Raw genomic sequence first — 21481 nt, forward strand, 5'->3', positions numbered from 1 at the left:
TGTAGCCTTTTGTTTTTAGTATAATAGCCTATTAGTATAAGTGGAAGTCCAACAGTCTGTGCTCCATAGTTAGAGGGGAAATTATTCAAAGCCTTGTCCTGAATGTAATATTGAATGGAAAGCAGCAACTTCGTCCCAGAACAATTAGAGGAAAAAACATATCAAAAGCACCTCGATTTGACTACATGTGGCATGTATTGCAGTAAGGTATTTGCTGAGAAAGGGAAACGTGTTAGTCATCATATTTTGCAGCAGGGATGGTGTAATGGGATAGAAATAAAGAACAAGCTTTAGGCGGTACGTGAAGTTTATCAGTATAACGTGCTGGAAAAAGCCTTCCAGTGTGTGTATCTTGGAAGAGTGATATTCATTATGGCAAAGTGTGTGTGTGTGTGTCGCAGGGGGATGGCTTTGATTTCTTGGAGTTAAGATTGAAGTAATATTAGTCAAAGTCATGAAACCTGACATAAGGCTGGAACCATCTTGTTAAGAAGTTACATTAGTAATCGGATTTATTCGAGACTGTAGGAAAAAAAACATCGGTTAAAAATAGTTTTTCTTTTGTGTGATGTGTCAAGATGTAATGGCTGAGAAGATTGGAAGTTAATTGGTGAGGAATAAAATTAGTGGCGAAGTAGTAGATGGAGCAGTTTGAATGGAATGCATGGCTAATGCATAGAAGGCAGAATAGGAAGAGAATATTCTTAAAAGAAATGATTAAAAGAATATAATCACAAAAGAATGTTGTTTTAATGTGTGAGATGTGAAGAATTCATAAAATATAATGTAAAGGCTGGTATTTTAGCTGAGTTTTGAAGAACTGCTTGAGCAGTTGATGATTTAAAACTGTAAGGTAGATGTAAAATAGCCTAATGCTGAAGCCATACTTGGCATAGATCTGGGTAAGAACCTTCTTGATCTGATCAATAGTCTCAATCTTGGGGTCCGAGTTTGAAAAGATGGCTTTTTAAATACCAGTTGTTCTATCAGGCTGAAGATCCATGCTGCTTTGATTGTTGCCATTGTTGATTTTCCAACCAATTTTCCATTTATTTAAGGATTTGATCAGTCATGGAATGTATGTTTGAAATTGACAAGTGTTCTGTGCATTATTAGTCATAGAATCATGGAACAGGACAGCACTGGAACAGGCCCTTCAGACTATCACCTTTCAACCTTAACCTATGACCTCTAGCTCTAGTCTCACCCAACCTCAGTGCGGAAAAAGCCTGCTTGCATTTACCCTTTTCTACCCCCTCATAATTTTGCATACCTCTGTACTAATGTGGATTGAATTGAAACACGGGTTGGTTTTCAACAGTGTGGAAAACAAAGGCCACATCATTTATCCTCCCTCCAGTTGTGCCCCCTCGGTGAATTGGTCAGGTTTTGGATTCTGATGTGATAATTAACTAGTATTTACTGTGTTAATTGATACTATTAGGCACACATCTCTCCTTGTGCTAGAGGTGCAGAATGAAGTCTCATTACATCTTTTGTTTTAATGCAGAAACTTCTTGTTCTGATTACTACAAATAATGCCAGTCAGGGATGTGAGGCCAACAAGAGTTAACCCTCCAGTGTTCATTGTCTTGTGTCTGCTCCACTTTTCATTTCCAAATGCCCAGTTTTGGGTTATTTTTGCAATTGAATGATGCCATTCAGTTTGCAATTTGGCATTTGGACTTTAATGTGTGGAAGTGTGAGGCAAAAGAAGTCAAAAAGCAGATTGTTATCTAAATGGAAAGGGATGGATAATAAAGTACAGAGGGATCTAGGTGCTCTCATGTATGAATCATAAAGCACGTAGTTTCAGTGTGGCTGAAAATTCAAGTGGTGTTTTCACATTTATTGCAAAGGGGTTAGCATTTATAAAGAGGTTTTACTGTTTGACGGGGATTGGTGAGCACAACATGCAGTTTTGATTTCCTTAAATTAAAATATTTTTTTACCAAAACAGACCAAATAGTTTGGGCCTATATTTCATGAAGAATGAGAGGTTGACCTCATTCAACCATATAAGATCCCAAGAGGGCTTGACATGATAGGTGTTGGGATATTTTCACCAGTAGACGAGTCTATGCAAGCTAGGAGGCCACTCATTTAAAATTGGTTTATCTAGATTTTTATTCATATAACCTAGTGCTTATATTCCTCAGAGCCTCAGAGGTAGAAACTGGCTCATTGGACATATTTGAAGTGGAGGTGGATAAATATTTGGTAGATAGAGGAAATGGGGGAGGGGTTAGATAAATGGCAATGGAGTGGAGGTCATTAAAGTTCAACCATATAATTAAATGGTGGCGAATACTTGAAGGCCTTATGGCCTACACTTATAATTTGTGTATTTCTCTTTCATCCAAATTACTGTGTATCATGGCATATTTTTGAATTCTCTTTAATTAATAATGTTTGTATCTTTAATGCTGCACATTGGGTAAGATGTATCATTATCCTTAGTTCAGCTGTTCCACAAGTAAGGCAACTGAATGTTTATAACATAGAGAAAGCTGTTTATATTACGAGGAATTAAAATTAACTAACAAGAATGAAGTCGGTAATAAAATTGCAAAGCTCTGATCATATTGAACAATGAGCTGTCCTCCGGTACCTTGAGCATCAAGTAATCTCTGACAAAATCTCCATGAGATGGTTAACATGACAGTACAATATATTTCACATCTTAGTAATAATACTTTATAAGAGAAAATGTAATGAAATTACCTACAAGATGAAAGTGGCTATAAATATAAAATAAGTTCACCATACTTGCATTGCTATTTATGAGATGTGGATTAGTCATAGTGGTTCCATTAGTTTTATTTCTTATAATCTAGGAGTAAAGTGCCAAGGTGGTTGTAGCTCTGGACCAGTCACAGAAATGATTATCTCAAATCCTGCATGACAAGTTGGGAAATTGCACTCAATAAATGTGGTAATTCGTGAGTTGGTACCAGAAAATGACCTTAAAAGCTGCTACATTGTTTTAAGTACATAAATGATTCAAGGATGCCCTTCAGGCAGAGGAATGTGGTATTAGTGTCTGGTGCGCCATCTGCATGATTTTACTGTTGTTGTCTGATGGACCTTTATACCCTCAAGGGCGCTTGAATTGGGAAATGAAAAATGGCTTGCTACTCTCGTACTGACTTGAAAATTTTCTTCAAATCTTTTGTATGTTAATTATACAGTTCTAATGCTTTCAACTTGCACCTTCTAATGTCTTCATATCCTTGAGTTCATAAATATCCTTTCTCTCTCTTCCCTTGCACTGACTTGTCATGTTCTACCTGTCTACTTTTCCTTAATTTGCTGTTCATCTCAATACAGCCTACATGTTGCCTGTCAGTGGGCACAGGTATATGAAACTGAGGTAGTTTGTCAATTGCCAGTCTCTTGCTCCTTAAACTTTTTCCAGTAATTATTTTGATCAGGAGCTTTAGTTTTGTATTTAAACCTTGGAATTGTTTAGCAAATTTAGTAAAATGTCTATTGTTGTTCTCTGTGATGAAGCAGCTAATTTAATGCTCCTCAATAGAAGTATCTAACTATGTTCTTTATGGTCAATGTTAAGTTGACATCATTGCTGTTATTTTTGGACAGCAATATTCCAAGTAGTTTCTTAATCATATGCAGTTGAATACTTATTCAGCAACATGAAGGATTTTCACAAGAGTGAGATAAGATTTAGTTGTTAGTTGATATGTGTTGTATGATTGTACAATAGTTATTTTACTTAAGGTTATGGCCTTTTTGACATTGAGCCTCGCATAAATATGGCTCGCAGATCTGAATATATTAATGGACATTGTTGTGATGCAGTTCAAGAACAAAAAAGAGTCAAGAACATGCAGAGAAAAATAATGGGAAAGGTGGCAGCTGCTGGGTTTGGTGTGGGGAAGAAACTTGGGCAAACACGGCATCTATCCTTCCTGATTTTGAGTGAGAAAGGATGAAGTTTGCACTTGAGTAAAGAATTCCTTATTGGAAATTTGTCACTTGTTAATATGACTTCACTTTTGTTGCCTGGCTACTTATTGGACCTCTGGCAAAGTGTGTTGCGATTCACAAATGTAGTTAGCACTGGGTAGTTTCCCTGCATTCTAATTGAAGTCTGCATCAGAAGCCGCAGGCAGTGAAATCCCAGTGCATTATCCTGGTTTTTGAGGGGTATTGAACTGGATTCAGCATGGGCATTTTAACCTGAAAGGAAATACTTGACTTACCAGCACTTCGAATTTACAGCATTTTGACAAACAGCAAGTTCTTCATACAGTGAATATCTTAGCACATGGAAAGGTGTGTTAATGAAACTAGTTTTAATTTCTGTAGTTGGTAGAAGCTGCAGAAACTGGCTTGTTAGCACTTGGCTGTACATTGATATGAATAACTTAAAAACTTGCTCTAGCCTAAGGATTATGATTTTGTTTTGCTCTTGGTATGAGAAATTGTTTGTTGCAAATTGGTTACATTATGGTTATTATTTTAAAACCTGCTGTTTACACACTCCTCCTTACCTTCTTCCCCACACCCACCCCAAACATTTGTTTTAGACTTTTCCCTACCTTCACAAACTCCTAACAAAAAAAAAATCACAAATTGGCATTGTGTTCGTGCCAGTTGGCAAAGGACTACCCAAGCTAATCACACCTTTGGATACCTGGTGTGATACCCTGCAGGTTGCTGTTCTTCAAGTGCACATCCAGGTACTTTTGAAAGTCTCTGTCTCAATCATCCTGTCAGACAATGAATGTGAAATGTTATTCACCCTCTGGGGAAAAGATTTATTTTCATCACACTTCAAATTGTTCTAGTAATTACTTCAGACTGTGTCTTGGTTTTGACTCCTTATCCAAGGGAAATAATCATATTATGCCTCGTAATATTATACCCCTGAATAACACTTCCCTTCAGCTCTCTCTGTCAAGAGGAGTAACATCTGCCAGCAATACCCTTCTTTACTCATGATTCAGTTCTGGCAGTGTTCTCATTAATATGCTCTGTAACCATTCCAGAGCAGTTGCATCTTTCAGATCTGTGGATATTAGTCAAGCCTAACTATTGTCTACAATTCTAGCAGGTTAAATTCTTCTGTTTCCATCATAGAGAAAAATATCCTTGCATGCCTTTGTAACTAATAACTACCTATCTAATAAAGAAGCAGTCTTGCCAGCTGCATTTTGAGGAACAGTGAATGTAGACTCCCAAGAGCTCTCTGTTCCTCCCCAGATTAATTCATTTTCTCTCAACTGAATTTTGTTTGCACTGGTCACTTGGTCTGAGAAGTAGCACTGATATTCTGCATTCTAAAGCTTTCTTCCTCACTATTGATTTCACAGATGGTTAAAATACCCATGCTCAATCATGAGTTAATCACTGCTTTTTTGAAGGAAGGTCTAAACTCCCTCAGAATAGAGTGCAGTGATTTGCTCACCTTATGATCATGTCTCTTTCTCCATGCAATTAAGGTTGTAGTTTTATCTCCAATACCACACCCCTGCACTTGGCTCATGTTGCCAGGTCTTCATCTTCAGAAATTATAACTCTTGAAAATGTGAATTTGAACAAGGATAGGCGATTCATCCCCTGAATCCTGCAACATCATTCAATAAGGTACTGGTTGTATTGATTTGAAACCTTATCTGTGTCCCTATCTACTTCTGGTAACCTTTAATTTCTTTGCTTATCATGAATCTCCTGGCATTGAAAATATTCAAAGGCTTTGCTCAGATGAGTCTTTGAGCAGACTATAACCCAGTTAGAGAGGAAACAATCCTCATCGGTCTGAGCTGAGCATCTCTTAAACTGTCACCTGTAGTTATAGATTCTTCCAGAGCTGGGAACATCCAATTTTCATCTACTGTCAATATACTCAGTGGCTTGAGTAGTCACTATCCCCGAGTGAAGAAGTTTCTTCTTTACCTAGATTCAGCTCAGTCCATCACAGGTAGAGCCCTCTGCACCGTTGAATACATCTACCTCCGGAGCCCTGTTGCAGGAAAGCCGCATCCATCATCAAGGACCCCCATTATTCAGTCCATGCTCCCTTCTCATTGCTGCCATCAGGAAGAAGGTACAAGAGTCTCAGAACGTATACCACCAGGTTTTGGAACAATTATTGCCCCTCAACCATCAAGTTCTTGAACCAGAGTGGATAATCTCACTCAATTTAACTCACTTGATCACAGAACTGGACTCAAATTCAAAGACTCTTCACCTCATGTTCTCAATATTTGTTGCTTATTTATTATTATTTTTTTCTCTTTCCTGTATTTGTAGTTTTTTTTTAATGCACATTGGTTGTTGTCTGCCCTGTTAGGTGTGGTCTTTTATTGATTCTATTGTGTGTCTTGTATTTATTGTGATTGCTCGCAAGAAAACGAATCTCAGGGTTGTATATAGTGACATGTATGTACTTTGATAATAAATTTACTTTGAGCATGTAAGTCCAACCCCTTGACAGGCCAGGGTAAACATAACTGCATCTATTCTGTCAAACCATGCAAAACCTAAATTGCATTTCAGTGTGATAATACCTTGTGCTTCTCAGCTGAAGAGTGTAGTCCCAGATTGCTTTATTTTTTAGTATCAAAGCCATCATCCCAGGAATCAATTTTGTGAGCCATCATTGCACACTCTCCTGCAGAATATATCCTTCCCTTTGTTGGGAGGCCAGAGCTTTGCACATTGTTCTCGATGGGTGGGGAGGCTAGATCTCTGAATAGTGGTGCAGTTAGATATCTGTTCTTTTGTATTCAAAACCTTTAAATAAAATGCAAATGTGCTGCTTTACTTAGTAATTGCTTAAATACATATGTATTAACTTTCAATTATATCTGTCGGACACAAATCCTTTTCAACACCTCATGATTTTTCTATCAAAATTGATGACCTCGCATATCTCCCCATAACATTCTATCTGCATGTATTCTGTCAATGCGTCCTTGAAGCCCTTCTGCATCCTGTTTGCAGCTTGTACCAGTGGTCTGTTTTCTAACATCAGCAAACTTGGATAGCTAACACCTATTCACCCCATGTGATTCATTGATACAAGTTGTAAATAGGTGAGGCCCAGCAGCAAATGTTGCAGCTTCTCTTGTTGGAAGTGTCCTGTTTTCTGCATATTCCATACTAGAATTTTATACCCAATCCTGTGCAGTCTAATCTTGTTTGAATAACTTCTTGTGTGACACTGTTATTGCAGTCCTTCAGAAAGCCTGAATGTACCTCATTTCCATTCTGCTGGTTTCACCCTTAAAAGTAAACTCAAATACATTTGGCAAACAATTCAGTTAAAAAACGTCCATTAAAATATAGTTTACCATTTAATAGCTACTTCCTACTGATGTTTGGCTAACTAATTTGTAGTCTTTCTTCTTCTCCCCCCCCCCCCCCCCCCCCCCGCCCCAATCCCTCTTCTCTTTCTTGAACAGGAATGGAAGGAGAGGCAAATTTAATACTAAAAAAAATTACTAGCTTTTAATCTACTTGTTTCAGTTTATGGAATTTTGCAAGCTCATTCTGTACCTTCCATCTTCAAAGCTTCCTTTTCAAACCTCCAGCATCAGAGGAACCTGGGGATTTATCATCTTTCAGATCTATTAATGACTTTTTAAAACATAAAAAATGTGTCTGGGCTCCATAGCCACTAAGTCTGTTCATTAGTTCCTGGAAGTTTACAGCCTTTTAATTTCACACCATCTTTAACTTCTAGTTGATCAAGGCTAGAACATTATTCCTGTGTATTTTTATTGTTCTTTTTTGAAAAGGATATATTTTTGCTATTGATGATAATGATTGAAGCATGTAGGAATAGCTTCCTCTCCATCATATTTCTGAACAGTCCATTTGCACTACCTCACTATATTGCTCTTGTTTTTTGTACTGTTTTAATATTTTTATGTAACTTGGAGTAATTTTTTAATGTTTTACACTGTGCTGCTGCCACAAAACAAGTTTCATGAATATATCAGTGATAATAAACCTGATTCTCTTATGTTCTTATGGTGATTCTGATTTGAGAGGAGGGTATTGTGGTTAATATAATATCCATGAAGTTAAATAAGACCTTTTGACATAGTCCTGTATGAAAGACAGATGCAAAACGTTAAAGCTCATAAGCTACAAGGTTGGCTGGTAAACTGGATTCAAAGTGCCTTGAACAGGAAGCAGATAGAGTGGTGAAGGTTTTTATGATTGGAAGCATGAAACCAGTGGTATACCACAAGAATCAGAGCTAGCACACTTATTGTTTTTAAATGTATTTCATAATTTGATATGTACAACAAGTGATGTAAGATTAGTGTGTTGCAGATGGCATGAACAATTGACACAGGTCCACAATGCCTTATCTGAAATCCTTGGGGACAGTTGCATTTCGGAATTCAGAATCCCTCCTTATTGGTTCTGGACACCCCCCCCCCCCCCCCCGCAGATACAAAAAAACACGTATGCTCAAATCCCTTATTTAACCTGTCTCAGTGTGGGTGGACTTTAGGACCCGGTGGAGCTCCAGACCTATGCACATCCTCCTGTATACCGTAAATTCCGGACTATAAGCCGCTACTTTTTTCCCACGCTTTGAGCACTGCGGCCTATACTAATGCATTTTTTTTTTCATGCCGCCAAAAACATTTTGCCTCGTAACAGTAGACCAATAAAATTGATGAGTAGTTCACAGAGGTCCAATGAAATTGTACGATAAATCAAGCGCACTTTCACAATTAAATTATTGTAAATCAGTCATTTGTACTCACCCTCATCAACATGGAAAACACTCGAAGAAAAGCATATGATGCAGCTTTTAAGTTAAAGGCAATCAATCTGGCGGTTGAAGAAGGAAATCGAGCTGCTGCACATAATCTTGGCATAAATGAATCGATGTTGAGACGGTGGAGACGCCAGCGTGAAGAACTGAGTCAATGCAAAAAGACGACAAAAGCTTTCAGAGGTAATCATAGCAGATGGCCCGAACTTGAAAACTTTCTTGAAGACTGGGTTAACACACAGAGAGCAGGCGGCCGCGGTGTTTCCACCGTGCAGATCAGACTGAAGGCTAAAGCAATCGCCACCAAAATGAAAATCGAAGATTTTAAAGGTGGGCCATCGTGGTGTTTTAGATTTATGAGACGAAAAGGCCTGTCCGTCAGGGTACGCACAACTCTGTGTCAGCAGCTCCCTCCCGACCACAAGGAAAAGCTTGCTAACTTCCGCACATTCACTCAAACAAAGATAGCGGAGAATTCCATCGGGCCAGATGATATCATAAATATGGATGAAGTACCTTTGACGTTTGACCTGCCTCTCACTCAGACTGTTAATAAAAAAGGTGACTCGTCCATCACACTGAAAACAAGTGGCCATGAGAGAACGCATTTTACTTGTGTTCTGAGCTGCACAGCATCCGGACTAAAGCTTCCACCGATGGTGATTTTTTAAGCGGCTGACAATGAAAGTTCAGTGAAAGCAGCCATCAAGAGAACTCAATTCCAGCTGTGATTCCTGGGGGCACCACGAAGTATTTGCAGCCACTGGACATCAGCGTGAACCGGGCATTTAAAGTGGCGCTGCGCGTTGAGTGGGAGGCTTGGATGACGAGCGGCGAAAAATCCTTTACCAAAACAGGACCCATGCGAAGAGCATCTTTAACTCAAGTCTGCCAGTGGATCCTAAATGCGTGGAGCGGTGTCACAACATCCACCATCACCAGCGGGTTTCGAAAGGCTGGACTGCTGCGTGATGAAGAGGACCGCGTGCGCTCAAGTGAGAGCGACAACGAAGAGACTGAAGTGAGTGAAGAGATCCTGAGGTTTTATTCAATTCGGACACTGAAGAAGAGGACTTTGATGGTTTTAGTGCGCAGGAGGAAGATGAAGAAGGCGATCAATAACTTTTCCTGGTAGGCTGCAGTATATATATATTTTTTACCAGTCGTTAGGAGATATTGGAATGTTGTTCGTGCACTGTTCAGTAAAAAAGTATATGCAACGTAATTTGTGTGTTACTGATACGTATGTATATTTAAAAGTAGCTGTGTTACAGGCACTGTTCGAAAAAAAAAGCATTTGCAATATATATTTGTTTATGTTACCAACTTTTAAAAGTTAAAAAATCCTCACGTGTAATATCTTTCTGTGTAAATATCTCATATTACAACGTGGGACACCTGCGGCTTAAAATCCGGTGCGGCCTGTACAAGTACAAAATTGATTTTCTTTCTAAAATTAGAGCGTGCGGCTTTTAATCAGGTGCGCTCTGTAGTCCAGAATCTATGGTACTTTAAATCGTCTCCAGATTACTTATACTAATACTTTGTAAATAGTTGTTATTCTGTATTGTTTAGGGAATAATGACAAGAAAAATATTTTTTCCAACATAAACATTCAATAAAACATAAAAATATACAGATTCAAAAAAACTGAATCAAACCCATGGTAAATGACTTATTGGAATAAATGTAGAACGTCACTGTCACTATAAAACTTCAGTAACTTGTCCTTTTGTTTCTTTAAATCATATACATTGGTAGTTCCAACACCATATTCTTCAGTAAGAAGCCGCACAGACACACCACGATCAAGCTGCTGCAACAACTCCACTTTCTGCGTTACTGATAATGATAGATGCTTCCTTCTCTTTTTCTCATTGTTACCCATAGGGGTATCTGCAGCTCATTTTGACATTTTCACAGTGAAATTAAACACAGAGTCAACAGTGAACACAAAATATCAGCAAACAGCAAATGCACGTGTAACCAGTACGAGCACTGAGCTGCAACTGATGTCTGGTGGCCTCTGCTAGCGCTGCCATGTCACACTTGAGTGATGTCAGCTGTTGGCAAAAAAAAACTTCGTTTTCGGAGCTTTTTGGATTTCAGAATTTCAGATAAGGGATTGTGGACCTGTATTGTTGATTAAAAAGAATAGTCTCGGGTTATAGAAGGATATTGTCCAGCTGGTAAGTTGGGCGGAGCAGTGACAGGTGGAATTAAATCATAATAATTGTGAGGAGATGCATTATGGGAGATTTAATGTGGGTAGGGCCTGGGGAATATATCACCTGGGATGGAGCATTTTAATTATGAGGAGAGACTGGATAAGCTGGATTTGTTTCTCTTCAAGTGGACGGGACTGAGTTGTGTCATGAACACAGTGGACCAAAAAGCCTGTTTTTGTTTTGCACTGTTTCTCTATTTAAACAAGAAATGGGTAGCATTTACTTTCACAGTCTTTAATGTAGTTTTCCAATATGCTAGTTTTTTTTTGTAGCTTACTTTGGTTAGACTTGAGATCAAAGTTTAGTTGGTAAGCAATTTATATATTTTTTAAAATCTATCGTTTTGTGATCAGTCTCAAAAGATCCCTTTGAGGTGCTATATTATTAAACCTTTTCTCCTTACAATGTACAAGATTTTAAATTGTCTGGTTTTTCATCATTCAGATCTAGTACGCCATCTTAAAAACTCCATGATTCATCTTCCATATGACTACTGCTAATTTGGTTGGATAGTTTCCAAATAAATTAATATCCCCATGATTATTATATTACCCATATCATCTGCACCCCCAATAGCCTGATATTTTTCTGATAAGCCTCAGCTCATCTTCTTCACTGCTTATGTTAGCTGCATTAACATATTTCCATTAAACTCAGTAAGCCATTTGATTGTCAATTTTCCCACTTTGTTTGCTCTGATTTGAACTCTCATTAGTTTTCTTCCTTCTGTTTCCAGCTGCACTAAAGCTGTTCTTAGTATCCTATCACCTGATAAAGCTGGGTAGAACTTTTGAACAAAATCATATAAATTTCTAATATCAAAGTTATTGGTCCTGGTCCTGTTGATGTTTCAACCTATCCGGCTTCAGGGACTGTACAGTGCCTCAAGAATTTCAAGCTATTTGTTTATGCTATTTTTCCAACCATGTGCCCTATTTTTGCCCTCCCTGAAGTGTAGTTGCTTGGAAATTACTATCTCTTGGGGGTCTGCTCCTTGATCTTTCTCATCTCCTTTAAAGTCTGTTTGCAGATTTATTGTCCTAATTTCTACTTCTACTGATATCCACGTGCTCCTCAAATGTTCTGCAGCTACCGGGTGGTTTACCTGAGGTGAGAGGCAGCATACCATCCTGCAGTAACACCTGCCATACCCCAAATGTTAAACCCTTTATGACTGTTGCCCTGACTTTTCTCCTCAAGCACTGTATGGCTCAGCCACCTGTATTGTGTTTACTTTTACCCTGGTTATCTATGCTGAAGAATGACAACAATTTAGAGAGTGGGAATTCCCACAGGAGTCTGGCAAAATTTTGGTTCATTTGGCCTTGCTAGCATTCCACCTGGCTCTTTTCATTTTATTAGGGATGGGGTTTAATGGTTGGCTTTGAATAATCCTTTCGCCTGTGTAAGTAAGTACTTTTTCTATTCAGGAAGGTTTAGCTCCAAACACCCCACCCCCCCATGGGAGGGGGTTAGTTAGGGGGTAGCTGGGACTATGTGGTCCACTCTACCAAATGTGTTTTGTGCCCCTCTCCTCATCAATCCAGCGTTCCCTTTGTTGAAAAGCTCTCTTCACTCAGTGTTAAATATCAGTATGTTCATATCATTCAGCCAGTAGTCACTTTCTTAGTGTTAAACATAAGGAATCATAGGATGAAAATGGATGATGTTGGTGTTGTGGCTAGTAAGACTACAGCAGGTTACAGATGAGATGGAAAGTTGGGTGGAGTGTTGGCTGATGGAATCTGATCCTGACAAGTGATGCACTTTGGGAAGTCAAATGGGGAAAGGCCATGTGCAGTAAGTGGTAGTCTGCTGATGAATGTTAATGAACAAAGGACCCTTGGGTTTAAGTCCATTGATCCCAGAAAGTGGCAACACTGGGAGACAGTATGGTGAAGGATACATATTGCATGCTTGCTTTGTGGGTTATGGTATAAAATATAAAAATTGGACTGTTACATTGAAACTTTACTTAACATTGGCTGGACTGCACTGGGACTGTTGTCTAGTTCTGGCCATAACACTATAGGAAGGATGTGTATGTACTGGGGAGAGTACAGAGGACTTTGTCAAGGGAAGGGACTCAGTCCAATATGTTGATTTTTCATTTTGCTCAACAGATATTGTCTGTTCTGCTTAGTTTCTTTAGCATAGCAGTTTGTCTTTTGGTTAAATTTCTAGCATCTGCTGTCTCTTGACTCATATTCTTTGGATGTAGCTTGTTTTGGAAATCTTAAATTAAGATGATTGGATAGGCTGAGCTTGTTCTTCCAGGTGTGAAGGAGGCTGATGGGTGACCTGACAGATATATAAAGTTTAAAGAGGCATAAATAAGGTATAAGAAATAAATATCTCTGCCAGAGGAGGTGTGGATTCAGCTAATTCAATTATGATAAGTTTTTATGCAGGCAGTTGAATTGGGGGGAAACGCCTCGAAATCCACAAACCCTAATGTGCTACTGGGCACCACGGTAGTGTGGCAGTTAGTGATGCTAGTGTACAGCTCGGGATGACAGAGTTCGGAGTTCATCAGTAAGGAGTCTGTATATCATGCCTGTGGGATGCACAGGTTTTCCCTGGGCACTCCAGTCTTCTCCCACAGTCCAGAGATGTACTGGGAAGGTTAATGGAATATTTAAAATTGTCCTATGATTAGATTGGGGTTAAATCAGGGTGGTCAGGTGGTTGCTGGGGCAGCATGGCTTGAAGTGTTGGAAGAGCCTATTCTGCACTGTATTGCTAAATTTTAAAAAAATAAATTCCAATTTCTGTAGGTGTGCAAGACATGGGCGTGATGGGCTGAAGGACCAGTTTTTGTGCCGTACAGCACTGACCCTAGAGGTCCATTTCACCTGTACATATTCATGATGCATCAAGTATTTTCTCACTTTGATGCTCCCATCTAAATTTTAGGATTTTTTAAAATAAGTAATCGTTTGTAAGAGTAAGCAGATCTTCAATTCAAAAATATTAATTTTAATTTATTTTCAGTATTTTTCATCTGCCTTCCCCGTCACCCAGTGTTCTGCTTTAATAAAATGCCTATCACTGATAATGGAAAATGGTTCATTGCTTCAAGATCATGAGGGATTATATCAAGTCACCTATTTGTCTTTTCCTGGTCGAGTGAAGAGGCCCTTACCATATCTCTTCATTCACTTTGGTACTTATCAGCAATGACAGGACTAATTTAAAGTGTTCAATATAGAAAAGAAGCATGACTTAGGTGCTTCATTGTGCTACAAATAAATTGAATCTAAGCCAAAAGAAGCACCAGTGTGCAGCAGCTTTTGACATCTTTGGACATCCATCAGTGCTCTGCAGCCAAGCAATAATTACTGTAGCTTAATGTAAGAGCATGCATGCAATCATTGGGCAGTGCAGCTAGTTGAGTCCAGAGACGTGGGGTCAATCCTGAAATGAGTGCTGTCTGTATGGAGTTAGAACTTTCTCCTTATGACTGTGTGTGAGTTTTCACCAGATGCTGCAGTTTCATCCCATGTCCCAAAGACAGGTTGGTGAATACATCAGCCATTGTAAATTGCCCCTAGTATGTATAAAAGTCATAGAATCAGGAATTGGTTGGTGGGAACGTGGGGAGAATTCAAAGAACAGAGATTAATGTAGGTGTGATTTACATGGATGAGTGATGACCAGCATGTATTTCGATTGAAGAGCCTATCTGCTCTTTTATCTTAATTTCATGGTTTCTCGTGCCCTAAAATGATCAAAATCGGTTAACCTTTTTTAGGGATGTTGGCCACAATGGCGGTATAAATATCCTGCTGTTCTTGAATAGTACCTTTTTAAAATTCAGTACATCTACCTGAAAGTGTAGTTGTATCTTAACAGGTTATCAGAAAGCCCCTGGTGTTCCTGTGATTCTTGAACTTGAGTCTCTAAAATCCTATGAGCTGTACCTTCAGACTGAGCTAACTGTAGGAGGGTGAGCTGAAGTTTGAAATGAAGGTGCTTAAAGGGATTCCTTTGAACTTGTGATGGGCTTCTTGGTTTTGCTTTGGTTGTTTATCTGTTGTAACCATTGCTAGTTCCCATTTGCTTCCCCTCACTTGGTCCAGATAGCTGGTCTATCACACCCTTGGGGAAGCGACAAATAGGCTTTGGGTGGCACACGGCTAAGGGCCCATTCCTGTAATATTGGAAGGTCAAGGCTGTCAGGCCTCGGAACAGTTTTCAAGCTTCTCTGACATTGCACATGGAATATAGTGCCCAAATTGAATCACATAAGTGGCACCATCTATCATTCATCAAGTCTGGGACTTCTGCAAGTGCACTGCAAATAAAGAAGTCTAACACCTGAAAAGTTTTGATGGCTGAAGGCTGGCCACCTTGAAGGGGGAGTAGAATGTTAATATCCTTTGGAAACCTAAGCGCATGTCAGCAATAACTTTCTTGTCATTGTTCATTACATCTGACTTCCTCTTCCCTAATTCATTCTAGCTTGTGATTATGGTGACATTATTTTCCCTTTTAAAATTTGTACAATTGTTTTGCATATAAATTTCAAAACTGAATGGATTACTATCTTATAGATTTCAACCTTTGTAACGAGGGAGAAATCTAATCACATCATGAAAATCCATCCATGCGTCAGGAACAAGATATATCTTCTTTTTAAAGAAGACATACTGCCAGCAGTGTCTTGCATTATAATATTAAAGATGCATATGTTGTCACAGTTATTGCATTGATAATCTAGGTTTATAATTTTTCTGCCAGCCGTTTCCCTGGTTGAGGAGATGTGCAAGTACTACATTTGCTATTTTAATCTTTTAAAAATCTTTCAAAAGCGACAATTAAATACTTAATGTTATTTTCCCTCTTTCTGGAGAACGCCCAATTGGCATCTTCCTTTAGAAATGAAAGAAAATAAATGTCTTGATGGGAGCAATATCAAATTTTACCTCTTAAATTTAGGTGGAGAGTCTTCAACTAACTGTGAAACCTGCATAGATTACGCATCATTATAGAAGATGTGGGTGCTTTTCTGTTTTACATAATATACACTAGAGATCAGAAAGCCAAGCAGTCCATCTTTTGCATTAATATAATAGCTGAGTGGTTTATGGTTCTTTGCCCATAAACTGTTAATTGTTTTGATTTCCTCATTTTGCCATCAATAATTTGTACATGGCTTGGCATATTCTACAATGAACATTTTAAAAAAAACACTCTTTCATTCATTTAGAAAGATGCATTGTTATGGTCCAAGAACATGCCCATTGGTGATGAAGGTTATGATGATGGACCAGACTTGGAAAGTTGTGATTCTAATGAAGCCAGTACTACAGGCGAGGAAAATGATGGTAGGTAATGTCAAACATTTCATATTGATGTTTCCTTGTGATGCAGAAGGAGGCCATTTAGCCCCGGATCAATGCCAACTCTGAGCATTCCCAGCTCCCCACTTCCTTGTAACCTTTTTCATCTTTAACACTACCACACCCCTCTAATTTCCCCCCTTCCCCACCCCTCATTATCCCAGCTGTTTGAACTATGGGCAATTTACCTTTGCCAGATAAGCTATTAAACATCCTGCCTTATGTTGAGAGGAAACTGAAGCATCTGGAGCAACCCATGCAGTCACGTAAGCATATGCAGACCCTACACAGATGGTACTGGAGGTCAGGATTGAACCTAAGTTACTGGAGTTGTGAGGTATCTGTACTACCTGCATTAGCTTAATCATCGCATCAGTTATTGAGATGAGACTGTGTTTGCAAAGTAGCGTTGAGGAGATTGATAAATCACAGGTTGGTACAGTGAAGGTGGATTTATTTTGTGAGGAATGTGGAAAGCTTTGCCAGAACAAGGTCAGGTGGTGGCAGTTGCAATTTTTAGGGGAAGATTGCTTGAAAAATATAAATGGCTTTACATAGTTTGATCAGTAAATTTGTCAAGTGATTCTTCACATATTATAGAATGAGTGTTTTGAAAGCTTCAAGAGAAAGCACTAATATTCCAAAGGCAAAATGGAGCTTGTATTCCTGGGTCCATTGTAAAGTTTTTTACTTTTTACATTTAAAGCTTGGCTTTCAATTCACACAATTGACAGATTTTTAAAGTAACAAGAAACAAGAAAAAGCTAAAACCTTGCTTTGAAACCACATGAAATGAATTTCCTAAGTTCAGTCTGCACCTCTGAATGCTGGTTTTAGTATTGGTGAAATGCAGTGCGCAAACAAAAGGAAGCATTCTAAACATTCTCTTTTTTTTTACTATCTATAATTAGCCTCCCCAGTGTCTGATGAGAGTTCTTCCAATGCGTCATGTTCCACTGAGATTCGAGGAAAGCAGGTGTCTCCTGGCAAGCAGAATAGCCATAAAGCAACCCAACAGGTAACTGAAGTCTTCTAATGAATTTCTACTGTAGTAGACAAAATTCTTAAACTCCCATTCCCCAAATCAGTTTTAGAATTTAAGAATCTGCTATCTTTTATAAATATCATGCTGCTGTTTTTGGTATACTCCAATGCAAAATACACTGATAGATGACTTCATAAAATCTGAAATGTTAGCTTGCATCAAGCCTTGATTGCTTGTAAGATAGCTTTGTAAGGCTTTCTGGTTTCCTCCCCAGAGTGGTGTTGCTTAGCAGCACTACCTTTTAACATTATTATTGGAGATTGTTGTACAGCCACACCAGATCTGAAAGGGCAATGATTTACTGAAGAGTTGGAATGTTTTTGTATCTAATTCTGGTAACCAGTGATTTGTTTTACCAAACATGAAACATCCAAAGTGTAGATACTTATTTAAAAAAAAATTATTACGTAGCGCTGAGAATATTTGACATATTTCTTGTGGGTGATCTATGGTCCAACTAGAGTTTTTTTTTAGGAGAACATAAAGAATTATTTGCAATTCAGGTTACCATGCTTGACTTTGGATATCTGTTGCAGTGAAGTATTTACAGGGCAGTTTCAAGCCATATTCATATACAGCAATGTTTACAAGCTATGGTTATCGTTGGCTTTTCAAAATTCTTTTTCTGCATACAAGCATTCTTGACATTTATGGTTTTCGTTCTGACCGGGATGGGCTGTCTCTTAACACATGATGTGCATTAAGTTACCATATCTTTGCAAAAAGCTGTTAAATTGATAATGACAATAATTAGATCGAGCAGATATTTGTAAAATGGAACTCGAAGATTATGAAAATGGGTGGTTGATGCAGGGGAGGGGGAAGGAGTTCATTGAGTTCACATTGCAGGTAAAGTATGAGGTGTTGCTTCTTCTGAAGGCAAGTCATTATAGGATTCTAATGCCACTCTGAAGTGAATCTTGTGATGTGAAATTGAACGCTGCCCTGAAGTGGTCTTGAGTCACTCAATTCTATCAGCCGTTGTTCTGGATAATGAAGTCAGCTGGATAATAAATACCCCCCTTGCAAGTAGTATCTATCAACCTAAGAATTGCTTTTTTTTAAAAAGGCAAAACCATTTTCACACAGTACAGTCCTGCAAATCGATATGAGATGAATATCCAGTAAATATTTTTGTCTGTAACACTGTCTATCTGGAATGCTTGTAAATTGTATGGGGGGTGGAATCTATTCTCCATTCCCAGTTCTCTCTATTGTCTATTTTTTCCATTTCCTCATTATTTTTTCCCTTCTTCATTTCTTCCTTTTGAATTTTACAGCTTAAAGGTTTTTTTTGTCATTGGTCACAGTAAAATCTTTTGATAAATTTGGATTGCGTCAAATTAGATCCATTTAAAAAAGGATGATTGCAATTTCTGATGCTGTTTTGGGAATGGCATTGCACGTTTACCTTTCATTAATTGGCATTTTAAGACATTACTTATTGTATAATTCTGATTATGTACATGTGTTCTGAATGGATCCCAAGTTATCAGATCCCAAAGTGAACTAAGGTGGAGTGCAACTTTAGAGTGTAAAAGTCAGGAATTTGGGCTGTTTGGGAATTCCATATAGAGGTGAAATGGAATTTTTTATGAACTCAGTAACTGTAGTTTGCAGGATTTGGGGGTATAAGTATTTATGTTGTAATTGGCCCTTTGTACATTGGTTAGTATTTTTTAAACAAGTTAAAAGAGGATAAAAGTCCATGTTAATATTGGAACAACTGGTATGCAAATTAAAAATCAAATGAATAAAAACAGTAGCAAAATGAATTTGTTAAGCAATATTCAATGGGATGGCAGCATTGATGACATTTTGTAGCTGAGATATTTTTATATTTTATTGAGATACAGTGCAGAGTCAACCTTTTGAGCCTTACCGCTCAGCAAACCCCAGTTTTAATTCTACCCTGATCACTGACCAATTAACCTACTATCCGATCGTCCTCCCACTGTCTAAAGATCATGTGAGGAAACCAGAGCACCCAGAGAAAATCCACGCATTCCACTGAGAGGTTGTGCAGACTCCTTGCAGATGATGTTGGGATTTAACTCTGAAGCTCCATGTTGTAATAGAGTTTCATGAACCACCGTTGTACTCATGGTACCATGGTGCATAAGAATTGGTGGAGACAGTGAGGTTCCCACCAATGACAAATGAGATGTGCTTCTGGAGAAATATTGCCTTTTAGTTGATGATACAGAATCCAATCATTGTCAGCCATTAGGCAAGGATAGAAATAACTAGAAAATTTTATTCAAAAGGCAGTCTCATTCCTTCAATTGATTAATTGCTCAGATTAGCGTTGGAACAGAATGTGATGATCAGTTGAGCATTATGAGGAATCATGTTTTTGAAAATGCAAAACAAAATAGCTAGAGAAGCTCAACACATCGAAGCATCAATGAAGGCCAAGGGATAATCAACATTTTGGTTCAAGTGTCTGAGCAGTCAAGTTGTTGCAGAATTGGAGCTTTGGTAATGACTTTGTCAGGCTTGAGATATTTGCTACCTGTTGGGTTATTGAAGTTTGTAGAGAAGTTGGCCACCTGACTGTGGCATTCTAATATAGGAGACCGTTCTCATGGGGGAGGGGAGTGAATGGATGAGTGGCCTGAAATGAATGCATATGAGAAAAGTTAGCCTGGTCCTGGAGATGGGCAGCACAGCTTTTGAGCAGCCTAGTCACAGCTACAAAAAAAAAATGGTGCTAGAGTTCAGGGTCCATTATTGATCTAAAGAAATATCCACTGTCCTTGTGCATAAACAAACCAACAGTACATCAAGCAAAGAAGTTCTGTATGTTAAATTAGTCCGTACCTCCTTGTTCTCAGTGGAAACTCAGGTGATTGATTCTTCTGAGCATTTTGTGAATGTACATTTTAAAAAAAATGTTAGTTATAATGCTCAATAGGACTCAGAATTACTGCACCACATGGAGAAATACTCATGAAAGTAAAGTTTGTATCAAAATATTACCTTAATCCTGGGGTTCCTTCGTCTTTGCATGGATTGGAGGTCATATTTTCAAAAGGAGTTTGTAACTTGAGTTTGGAAAAGACATTGGGGCCAGAGTCATTAAAAAAAAAAAATGCCTCAGAACAAAGTGGGAAACACACCATCTTGGATATGAAGTTCTATAAGAGATGATTAATCATCTCCTACTTGGAGGTCTCTGGGAGAATGGTTGGGCAGTGCAAATTGGTATGTAGGAGAGATGCAATTTGGTCAATAACCGATGTCTTAAACATAAATGGAAAGAAGGTTGCCCTGGTTAAGCAAGGAAAAACATTTTAAAACACTTGTAAACATTGGCAGTTTCTCCAAATCGTCAACAAATGGACATCAATTCTCAAAAACTGCACGAGAAAAGTGATCCATATGTGTCTTGTAATGTTGCCAAGAGCAGCATAACTAAGGACTGAAAAAGTTTTTGGAAGTAGCAACAAAATGAAGAAAAAACTAAAAAAGAAATCAGCTTGGACTGGAAAGGGGATAGTGTGGGAGGAGAGCAAAAGCTTGTGCAAAAACGTGGCTCCCATGGAGGAAATTATGGGGGAGATGATAATGTCAAATAACAAAGTGTCAGGCTTTAAATATTACTGTGCTGAAAAGACACAGATGAGCCACAGATATGAAGGAGGCTATTTTCTCCATCTAAATCAGCAGGAACAGTGACATTTAGGACTGAGAAATCTCTTCTTGCATAGGGCTCAAAATCCTGAATTTTCATTAAGTATATCCAAGAATTGTATCTTTTGGGACATGCAGAGGAGTAGAAAATATTGGAACTGGGCATGGCAGTGGATTTGGAAAGCATGATCTTGATTGGTGGAGCATACAAGGGGCTGAATGGTTGTTTCCCTGTTTTGTTGTGTTCTGATAGGGAGAGACTTGGCAAAAGCATTAAATGATAAATAGATTTGAGGTGGTAAATAGTGATAACATGTCTACTCGTTCATTTCAAAGGAGGAGGCTATAAAAAGATTGAAAGAATTGCCATGCTCACTATATTTCACAATTTTGTTTTCCATAACTCAAATCAATTACACTAATGTAAAGAATCAGCAACAAAGCTCTTGGAATGACGAAT

General features: G+C 38.4%; 1 protein-coding gene across 4 annotated transcripts in view; it reads left to right on the forward strand.

Annotated features, from left to right (window-relative positions):
• The window catches only part of LOC132399854 (polycomb group protein ASXL1-like), a 90626-nt gene that overhangs the window by 41421 nt on the left and 27724 nt on the right, over positions 1-21481 (forward strand). For all 4 annotated transcript variants that reach the window (XM_059980689.1, XM_059980688.1, XM_059980686.1 and 1 more), the window contains 2 exons: positions 16208-16325; positions 17252-17358. In XM_059980689.1, coding sequence (XP_059836672.1) covers positions 16208-16325; positions 17252-17358 — 225 coding nt within the window. The remainder of the gene's footprint in view (positions 1-16207; positions 16326-17251; positions 17359-21481) is intronic.

The sequence above is a fragment of the Hypanus sabinus genome, chromosome 9 (assembly GCF_030144855.1).
Source record: "Hypanus sabinus isolate sHypSab1 chromosome 9, sHypSab1.hap1, whole genome shotgun sequence".
NCBI lineage: Eukaryota > Metazoa > Chordata > Chondrichthyes > Myliobatiformes > Dasyatidae > Hypanus > Hypanus sabinus.